The sequence below is a fragment of the Meleagris gallopavo genome, chromosome 4 (genome assembly GCF_000146605.3).
Source record: "Meleagris gallopavo isolate NT-WF06-2002-E0010 breed Aviagen turkey brand Nicholas breeding stock chromosome 4, Turkey_5.1, whole genome shotgun sequence".
NCBI lineage: Eukaryota > Metazoa > Chordata > Aves > Galliformes > Phasianidae > Meleagris > Meleagris gallopavo.
The window spans coordinates 42,026,334-42,037,213 of record NC_015014.2 but is presented as its reverse complement, the minus strand read 5'-3'; the positions used below and the strand labels follow the sequence as shown (position 1 = coordinate 42,037,213).

General features: G+C 37.6%; 1 protein-coding gene across 7 annotated transcripts in view; it reads left to right on the top strand.

The window, feature by feature from the left end:
- The window catches only part of TRIM2 (tripartite motif containing 2), an 83,862-nt gene extending 73,186 nt beyond the window's left edge, over positions 1–10,676 (top strand). For all 7 annotated transcript variants that reach the window (XM_010710083.3, XM_010710085.3, XM_010710084.3 and 4 more), the window contains exons 9-12: positions 4,637–4,805; positions 5,959–6,029; positions 8,875–9,015; positions 9,998–10,676. In XM_010710083.3, the coding sequence (XP_010708385.1) occupies positions 4,637–4,805; positions 5,959–6,029; positions 8,875–9,015; positions 9,998–10,150 (534 nt within the window). In that variant the 3' untranslated portion in view covers positions 10,151–10,676. The remainder of the gene's footprint in view (positions 1–4,636; positions 4,806–5,958; positions 6,030–8,874; positions 9,016–9,997) is intronic.
- The last annotated feature ends 204 nt before the right edge of the window (positions 10,677–10,880 follow it).

Sequence of the window (10,880 nt, the reverse complement as noted above, 5' to 3'; positions counted from 1 at the left end):
AGATTTGCATTTGCAGGGATGACGTACTTCCTTGCTGAGTAGTTTTAAAACTGTACGGCTACTCAGGAACATCTGTGCTTTGGCTGAAGACACCAAAACAAAACTAAACAAAGATGTAGTTATTTAAAAATCCAAACAGTCTGAGTAGTCCAAGTGTGATATAAATAATTATTAACATATTTAATGTGGACTGTCTTGATCTGCACATCGGGGAGGGAGGGCTCGTTTTCCTTCCTTCTCCAGCTAGGCTGTAAATCCTACGTTGTGGATGATGTCAGCTCTGGAGGAAACAGCCATGGCTCTGGAGGAGCCACCTCTCTGTGTCCAACTGGGAGTCAGAGTATTGGGAAAAGAAAAGAAAAAAAGAATTATGGTAGTTTCTTTGACTTTGAGCCTAGCTTTGGTTTTAGTTAAGATATATATATATTTATATATATATTTTTTGTTAGACTGCACTAGCTATGTAGTCAGCAATGTTTGTGCGGGTAGTGCACTGGACTTAATATTTCTTGAGACTAGACTGATTAAATAAGAGATGAAACATTGATGATAGAAAATACTACTTTTAGATTTCATGCAACAGATAACATTTATCTGAAAAAAAAAAGCGAATATTTGTAGATGCATCTTTTACATGGAGGGCAGGTTGAAGCACAGGACATATATAACAAGTCCAGCCTGTGGAAATCTGGGAAAAACAACATACAAGGTCTCTGTCTGATTAAACTAGGCAAGCCTTGCTAGAATGCACAGATACATAGGGATTACAGTGCTTCACTTCGAAGGGTAGTGCCCACAAGACACTGTATATCATTTGAGATATTGATGGCCTGCTAGTTGTTAACTAAGCATTATCAGGGGTCTTTTTGAACTTACTCTAACTATTTAGTTGTTGTCTCCTTCTTTCTTTATTTACTCTCCTTTGGCTTCACAGCTTTTTAGTACTCATGTGAGCCAGAAAGCAAATTTCTCCTGGAGCCAAGCCCAGGCATCTCTCAAAGAACAGAACTGAGCTGACTCATCCCAGCAGCCTCTGCCAGGCAGAAAGTGTCACCTTCCATAGTTGCTGGTAGCAACAGAGGCAGAGCTCTGTTTTCTCAAGGCTATGAAGCTGGCATAATGCAGAGCTCGGCAAACCTTAAGCTAAGATTGCACTAAAGCATGAGTCTCTTAAAATGAAAGGCTGCAGTATTGTCTGCACAATGAAGCATCATACAGGGTCTTAGAACTGGAGGTTCTGTTTCTGGTTTATGCCATGGATCTTACAGGTGACTACTGATATTTCATTTAATTTCCCAGTGCTTTATTTTCCTTATCTGTAAAAGCTGGATAACTTTTAAAAGCCAGCACTTTAAAAGTGCTGGCTTCCTCTGTAAATTACTTTCAAATCACCTAAGAAAACTGTTACAGAAGGCATTAATTGCTAGGCTAAAGAGAACTGAAGCAGCAGTATCAGCTTCTGTGCCAGTGAAGTTCAAACCTAATGAAGGAAGTGGAGACAAGGGACACAGGAACAAATTGTGGTCCACTGAGGAGAGGATTATTTTCTTTCATGTCTTTGGACTTTCTTAGACAACACTAAGACTGCCTGTTGTTAGCCAAACAGAATTTTAAGTTGAGCTAAGACATCAAATTATGATGGCGGGGAAAAGATGGAAGGAAATATTTTATCTATCAGAGTTTTATTTTCTTGTCTTACTAAAGGGGTTAAGAAGGGAGCTGCTTGAAGCTGGCTGCATGTTTAGATAGAAATAGTTCTGTGTGGGGTGTGATAAATGGTCACAATTGAATTAAGACAATCATACAAGTGATAAATCCATTTATTGTGTGACATCACAATGCATGACGATGGTTCTATCTCCATGTTAGGGAAGTTCCAAAATGGGAAAAGAAGGCATATTTCAAGTCTGTAAATTAGTTTCTGACAATTGTGAACCTTTCTGACAGCAACAAGATTGGTGGAGTTGAAGCTAAAGCCCTAACACACCTGCTATTACAGGGGAAGAAGTCTGTGTAATTTGGATATATATATATTTTTTTAACTTTAGGAATATCTCACAAGAGAATATTTTCCATTCTAGTAGTGTGGCTTTATAAAGATATATTTGAAAACCAATCTGAATTCATAAAAGTCTATAAAACACGGAACAAAATGTCCTTGACTGAATTCAATTATTTGTCTTAAAGATTCAGATGATTCATTCTACTATATTCATTTCTAATGGCAGAAAAGTCAGAAAATACTTCTATTCACATACTTAACAGCAGTGACTGGGTTTCATAATGCTCTGTTTTAAATAATCAAACTTACAATTCTGAGAAACCTGAAATAAAAATTCACAAAGCATATGTTCAGCCAGACCCAGTGATGTGTCGTCAGTGTATTTTCATCTAAACTGGAAACAGAGGTTCTTAGTAAAAAGAAGACCTTCAGACTCTAGCTGGGCATAATTTATTGCTTACTGCAAATCATATTGTGAATCCTGTCCCAAGGATAGTAATTTTTATTATTCTTCTCAGTGCTAAGTGTCCATTAATGCAGTATGTGATTTATTCACTTTTTTTTTTTTCCCCTTCATACATCTTTATATGATCAGAAGTACACTGTACTCATAAGTCTGAGTCATTTTTCCCTAGGAATCCTGGAAGGATTCCAGATAATCCTGGTGAGGAGGTGGTGCAGTGCACAATCAGACACTCAGGCATCCCTGAGGAAAGAAGAGAATATTTTATTTAATCACTCCAAAGGAAGTAAATCTGCTGCCTTGCATTTGATTTATGTTGTTGCTGCTTTGTTGTTATGCAAGCCTGAAAGCATTTTGTAGATTTGCTCATATCTTTCCCTTGGTAATCACCTTGTCATTTTTAATAGTTTTTTTTTTTCCTGGGGTTATTTTAGTGTGATTTAATTAGGTGTTCATTGTCAAAATATTGAGCAATTTAAGAGAGCATATATATCTGCACATAAAACAGACATATGACTGTTGCACTTTGGTATGCATAGTCTTGAAGCAGCAAGATTTGCTCCCTGGAGTTTTCTTTGAGACTGAAAGACTGTAATAATGCTGTTGACTTCATACTGAACAGCCTCAGGTTATCTCCATTTATTTTGAGATGGCTCCTGCTTTTATCAACCCCACCCATGAGAATGTACTGTGGTATAGGAGCATGGGGTTTCCTAAGGATAGTTGAGCTCCTTTAGATACTCATGTGGTTGTTTGCTTTGAAAACATTTGGAAACTGAACAAAATGAGTTAGTTAATGGATTTTCACCACGCTGCATAATCTGTCCTGCCTTGATAATCAGGGACTAACACGACTTTAGCTACTCACATACACTACTTAAGGATGGAATGGCCCACTGGGTCCATCAGGACCAGCCCCAGCTCCAGCAGGGCCACCCATAGCAGCTGCCCAGGCCTATGTCTGGGCAGCTCTGGGAGATCTTCAAGGAGGAGACTCCATGGCCCATAACCTCTCTGGGCAGCCTGTGCTAGGGCTCCAGCATCTACATGGCACAGAAGTGCAGCCTGACGTTCAGAGGGAACATCATGTTCCAGTTGGTGCCCATTGCTTCTTGCCCTGATACTGGGGACTACTGAAAAGAGCCTGGCTCTCTCCTCTTTGAAACAGAATACAGCAAATGTGACCTCACCGGTGCTGAATAGAGGGGAAAATTCCTCACCACTTGCATCAGGTAAGGAAAGGAGGCAGAAAAGGCATCAATGTGTCTCACCCTGTAAAGGCACTGCAGTGAAAAATGGTATTTTCATACTGAAGATGAATACTTTAGTGTCTGTTTAATTAAAATTCAGTTGGAAACAAAAAATTATGTCATGCACCAAAAAGATAGATGCAAGTTTGTAGGATGTCTCTGAAAAGTTACTGCAGGATCTGGAAGCTCTGGGATCCGTAGTTTCAATACAGTGTGTTCAGTGGACTGCCTGTGCAGAACCATAAAAAAGCTTGCAGGAGACCTGACTTTTGGAGCCAACTGAGTAACTGTTTCCAAATTTGTCTGTCGTTTAATCTTCCCCCTTGTGTGTTTCTCTGGGAGGGGAGGTGCTGAATGTGGCTTCTTACAGCTCAGAAGAGGCACCTAATGTTCACCAGTTCTGCTGTAGCTTTTCGGTCAGATTGCCATCTGTAGATTGAGGAAAATCAGCTATTTACCATCTCCAGCCTGCACATTTATATCACACCCAGCATGGTGATAACTGCGAGACTTCTTGTAATGTATTGATTTCTGTGAATCATGTCTGTTACATGCCCATTTTCCCTGAATAGTGAGTGAAAGGGAACAAGAGGTCTTCTTTGTGTGTCAGCCTACCCTATCAGTATGCTAGTATTGACTACATAGCCATTTGTTTGGATTCATGTTGTCATATGTTTGAATTCACTTGATGAAGTAGCAAATTTTTCATTCTAGAAAGGACATACAGGAAAACGGTCTTTCTTTTCAGCTGAAGATAAAATGAAAAAGTACACAATATGAGCTGATAAAGCAATCACTTCCCCCTGGCAATCTTTTGATGACAAAAATTTCTCTTTGTTCCTGTAATACAGGGCAGCTTTGAACTGTACTAACTTATTTCTATCGCACAAATGCGTTTTTCTGTTCTGTCTTCTGTTTTAGGCCAAAATCGGATCTGGAAAACTCATGGGCCCAAAAGGCATTTCTGTGGATCGTAATGGACACATCATTGTAGTGGATAATAAAGCTTGTTGTGTGTTCATCTTTCAGCCAAATGGGAAAATAGTCACAAGGTTTGGTAGCCGAGGGAATGGCGACAAGCAGTTTGCAGGTACACTTGATGGTAATATGTAAATCCCCTCTTCTTGCCTCTTCTGCTCACATTTGCATGATGTCTGAGCATGTTGAAGATGCTCATTTTTTTTCTGAGAGGAGAGAGTTCTACTAAACATAAAGCTTGTCTTTGCTTCACCATTTGTTTAATTGGCCAGGAAGTCCGCAACTTATGTTCTGCGAATGTAGGTGTAACTACTTTGTTTTATCTACCTTTCTCTGCCTGAAAGCATTTTAGATCAGTGGAAGACAGACCTTAACAATTTTATAAATGCTCTGTAATGCCCACGCTAAGCTGTTAATTATAATCAACTCAGACATCGTGCTTTGTGTCTCCAGTGATCAGATACATATTAACTCATGCCCCAGGTAGTATCTTCCCATTACAAAATGGGCATAATGGGACAGTGTTAATACTGAGATCAAAAAGACTCACATATGCAAATGGAAAATGCCAGTCTGGGGAAGCTGCCACTTATATATTCAACTGTGTGTAGGCTACATGGAACAGATGAATTATTACTACTTGAATGTTTTCAGTATAAAGACCTTCATCCTGTTTGTACTGATGAATTGAGAAAACTGAAATTGAGTTTTTATTTGCTTAATAATTAAAAATGGCACCAAATATTTTTATTCAGGTGCTTTCCTGTTTTCAGGTTTGTTTCTTTTTCGTGTTTTTGTACAGAGCTCAACACACAGGAAAAAAAATGCACTTTTTTTTTCCCTGACAATATTTTCTAAGTAACTTTTGCATCTATCCTAAACTCGTTTGCTTGAATGCTTGTAAGAAATGATCAAATAAAGCATAGAAGATTTCATTTAGGCTTTACTTTTTGAGGATTATTTTCATTATATATACTACTTTATTCTAATGCACTACACATTTTCTCTTGTTAATCAACATATAAATATCTGCATAGTCATCCATGTATAAAGGGAATAAACAGTACTTATTGATAACACTAGCTGACAAATGGTTGAAAAAAATGGTTTATTTATAAGAAGGAGTGCTGAACTTTTTAAAACAGGAAATGAAATTAAGAGGGGTTTGAAATTGATTGTCCCTTTTTGACAGAAGTCTAACAGTGGTATTTTCATTTAGTGGCATTATTATTTTTATTATGATTTATTCTTCTTCTGTATTGCAGGTCCTCATTTTGCAGCTGTAAACAGCAACAATGAAATTATCGTTACAGATTTTCATAACCATTCTGTCAAGGTACCATTAGTTAATAGCAATTTGGGAAGCTTTTTATATTTTTATTTCCTGGGGAAAATAAAGTATTGTTAAAAACATAGAGACAATTCTTTTTAAGTGTGAGGCCCAATTAAAAGACTCATCGATCTTTGTGTGCGCTATATTTAATAGAGATGTAATCAGTTGCTTTTGGTTTCAATATTATATTCTGTAGTTCATTTGCTTAAATATATTTATGTTATGCCTGAGATAAATAATAACACCTCAGTTATTTTTAATTAGCTGTCTGAAAAATCTGTTACTTATCAGTCTTTTGATATTTTAGATGACTGATAACTTCTTTTGAATTTCCCATGAAAAACTTCCCACAATTCTAGTTGAATATGAGTACAGCAAAGTGAAGATACCTGACAGACTTTATTCTGTATTTATAAGCTTTATTGTTACTGGATTCTTTTATGACCTGATAGTCTTAACTGTGTAAGACAGACCATGAGTTTTCATCCAGTATAGCCTGCACAGGGCACAACTGTCCACTGGCCATTAGACCAATGGGAAATCCGACTTGTGGCCTATTAAACAGTTGTGGTAAGACAGGTGATAGATTCGTTTGTCCCAGTAATAAGCCAGAGCAAGGATGTATGTTGAGATGTCATGTACTGGAAAACATGACTTGAAGAGTTGCAGGCCATTTCAAGAATTAGTCACCTGTTTCTTTTCAGGCCATACCACTCCCGTTCAGCCCTTTCTATACTCCTTTTCCCTCCCTCACCATGCAGTACCACAGGAGCAGCAGATTTTCACTTAATGGCCGCCTATTTGAATTGAACACAGAGATGTACTCTTGGTTCAGTTAACCAATGTTTGAACTTAAATGATATATCTTACATATTTACCTGAAACGTGAAATGTCTGTCTGCATACTGGTGAGCGTAAACAGCCTGATGACCTTAACAGTGCTGAATCATCTAGATTCTGAGTAGGGACCCTGTTTTGTTATGCTTTTGGAATTAGAGAGGGAATGTGTTTTTTATTACTGCAGAAAGACCAAGGCTGCTGCAGAAGCCCTGGAGCAGACTGTTTAGGTGATTTAGTGGCAGGTCTATCTATCCATAAATTACCTCTCCAGCAGCAAGGCTTATTAAAGAATGCCTGGAGAGAGTTAACAAGGGTCAGCTACAAGGAACAAAAACAAATGAAGAGATGTAAGAAGTGTGTCATCTTCGCAATGAATGAATTATATTGCTAATGAGAACAGAGCATCCTCTGTGTCTGGCGTGACTGAATGGAACAAAAATGTTATTTGTTGCAATTTGGTACTAATTGGAAATGATTCTTATTTTTGTAGCATTCTGTAAATCTGTGCAGATAACTGTTGACACTTTGGAGAGTTATGTATAAACTAGGTGATGTTGTCCTTTCTGGTTAGATAGTAAGGGAAAGAGCAGAGAGTAAACTTTGTTTCAAATAGTAGATACATTTACAACTAAATAATTTTCACTCTTATGACTCTCAGCTTTTTCCTGCCACCAGTGTCTTGAGTTATACATCTTCATTCTGCAAAATTAACCTTCAAGCATTTTCCTCACTTCAGGTGTCTTCTGTGGAAAATCCTACTCTATATAGGCTCCTCTTCTGTCACTGACCATCCCCATTTTAATCCAGGAAAAGAGAAAATATCTTCGCCTGTTTTTTTCTGATTAGTTGACCCTCCCTACTATTTTTTGTCATCTGAGCTAAAATTGATTTCCATTTCAAAACGCTTTCTGTCCTTTGTGGGTGCTAGAGAAGAGGATGATTTTCTTACCTCTCTCACCTTCTTAGCACTTGTCAGTTCTTTGTATTTTCCTGCTTAGGCCACAGCTGGTCCTTTAAGAACACTGTTGGACCTTGTGGCAAAGCTGCGTCTGGTTCCAGGACAAACTTAAATGGAGATGGCTATGAAGCCATGCAGATGAAGCATCTTGTGTTTCCCTTAGTCCTGTTGGTGCATCAAGGTTGCTGGCAGAATAGCTGTTGATCTGTTCCATCTTTCTGCTGTCTAAAACTGTTATTTGCTGTTGCGGGTAATACAGTTGCTGAGATGTCTGTACAGAGGGCAGTGTCCTGTGATTCTTAGTACTTGTTAGGTTATGAAAGTCAAAGAAAGGTGCATCCATTCTGTCAGGGCTCACTGCTGGTATCATATCAGTGCTTTGCTCTTAACTCAGGATGCACAAGTTGTGCAGGGGGTCCTGGGACCTAAGTGCTGCATGGCATAGAGAAGCAGGAGGCACCTTTTTTCCCATCTTCATTCTGAGGCCTTTATTATAGGGAAGATACAAGACTGGAGACCAGTATTTGCACTTATCTCTTTTTCAGACCTTACAAATATTTTGCTTTTTAAATTATAGAAATGCTGCTAATTTTGCAGAACTTGCTTTAAGGATGTAGGCTGGTGCTGGTATTGCCAGTGAGTTCTTTGTTCTTTTTTTCATTGTCTGATTTCACCTTGTATTCACAACTCAAATTTTCATTAAATTTCAATAATGCAAACACACTGAAATGCTACTTACCAGCTATTTGAAAATGGAGATATAAATGACCCTTGCTACAAGCATTTTTGTCTCAGTAAATATGTTTGCCTTATGCAAATATATAATTCTGTTAAGTATTTCTAAAACAAGAAGGGTAAAAATGAGAACTATAAATGTCCATGCTGAGAAAAGGCAGGAAGGGGAATAGAGAGGGGGAAATAGTGCTGAATGTGGGGGAATGTTGTTGGTAGATCTCCAGTTCCCAGTTTTGTTAATAGGTGAACTAGTAGTAATAGATTAGTAATATTTGATGTGATGCCATAGTAAAGCTTTTGTTTTAACCCTTACAGGTATTTAACCAGGACGGAGAATTCATACTGAAGTTTGGATCAAATGGAGAAGGAAATGGACAATTTAATGCACCAACTGGTGTTGCTGTAGACTCTAATGGAAATATTATTGTAGCAGATTGGGGAAACAGCAGAATACAGGTAGAGATTTATGTATTTCAAAGGTGCTTGATTAGGAAAAGTAATGGATTGTTAACTGGTTGATCAGTAATGCTTTCAGGCTTCCCAAGAAGCAGAACAGCTGCATTAGAAGTGATGTGTAGCCTTTTGTACACTTCACTGCAGGTCTGTCCCCTTTTAAAGTGGTGGTGTCAGAATGTGGACTTTCCCATGTGAGCACTGGCAAGTCTGACGGTTATTGTGATCGAGATTCTTGTCTCCAAGTAGCTTCCCACAAACTATTTGATGACTTAAGAGACTTGCAAAGCGTTCCTGAGATGACAGTAATTTATAATAATCACCATAACAGAAGATTGTCAATATGATGGAAAATATGAAAAAGCAAGTGAACTGTACAGCCCTTGAGGCAAATGTGGCAGATTTTTAGCATCTTTTTTGAATGTTGCAAAAATATTCTACTTTTATATTGAGAGTTGCTTTTTATCTTTTGAGTGTTAATCATGGTCCTTTCTTGGAAAAAAATGAATCTAGTGAATATCTAAATGTATGCATTAGTTTCACTGAATATAAAAATAAGGGAGCTGCTCATCAGTTGTTCTCAGGAAGCACTGAAAACAATGCAAACAAATTCCTGATTTTCTCTCTGGGTGGAAACTTAAAGAGTTGTTCTAACCACAACAGTAAAATTTGTTAGAAAACAAGATGTTGGTCAAGTTCCCAATTTATTTTGATTTATTCTAGCTGGTTATTTTTTTTACCTCATTGAATATATAATTCTTGCCAAAAATCCTGGTAGCCTTGATTAGGTCTTTTTAGTAAGAAAATATATTTGTATAAAAACTTGCCTATTATGAGAATAACAGATCAGATTCTGTCCATGTTTGTTGTAATATATGTCAGCAGTTTCAGAAATAAGAACAATGGTATAACTGGAAGTAGACATTTGTCCACTAGATTTTTTTTTTATTCATAACATTTCTTATGTGCTTTCTCATCTTTAAAGGTTTTTGATGGAAGCGGATCATTTTTATCCTACATTAACACCTCTGCTGACCCACTTTACGGCCCCCAAGGTCTGGCCCTTACTTCAGATGGCCACGTTGTAGTTGCAGACTCTGGAAATCACTGCTTCAAGGTCTATCGATACTTACAGTAACAGTGAGATCTGGAGCTGGATAATTGTCCACCTTTAAGCAAAGACTGGTCCCAGAGATCCAAGGCAGGATATCTCCTACTTTGAGTTCACTTTTAACAATGAAAGAGTCTATTATGAACTTCTTATGTTAATTTCCAAACTTAACCTTGTTTACATAGAAATTGCACCTCTTACGTTCCTCACTGAACTTTTTGTTGTAAGGATTAATACACAGAATCCTCTTTAACTGAATTCATAATGACAATGTGATATTAAAAAAGAACTGCAACTTATGGAACTGCAATTAACTAGTTAGACAACAATAAGAAAAATTTGGGGAAAAATTCCCAAAGCTTTTTGAAGACTGTGAAGGGCAGCTCCCATTCAGAGCTTCCAAATTTGAAGAAGTATCATTGTTACGCATTATTTCACCCTAAGGTGATCCTGGGAATCATTTAGATCTTGTTTTCATGGTAGGTATTACACTTTAAACACTCTTAAGTCGTACTATCTGTAACAAGTAGGTCCTTTTAGTTAAAAAAAAAAAGATTAAGTCACACAAAATTGGTCTAGTTCAAACTGTCAGATCTAACTCAGCTCAACATTTAGTGCTATGAGAATCAATGCAAATTTCCTGCTCATGTGGGATTAATGAAGGATTTTTTCATATACCTGTTGTTCACTCTTTCTCTTGCTCTATGTATTGGAAGGACTTGCAGAAACTGTTTCTAAAGCTCTGGAAGAGCTTAAC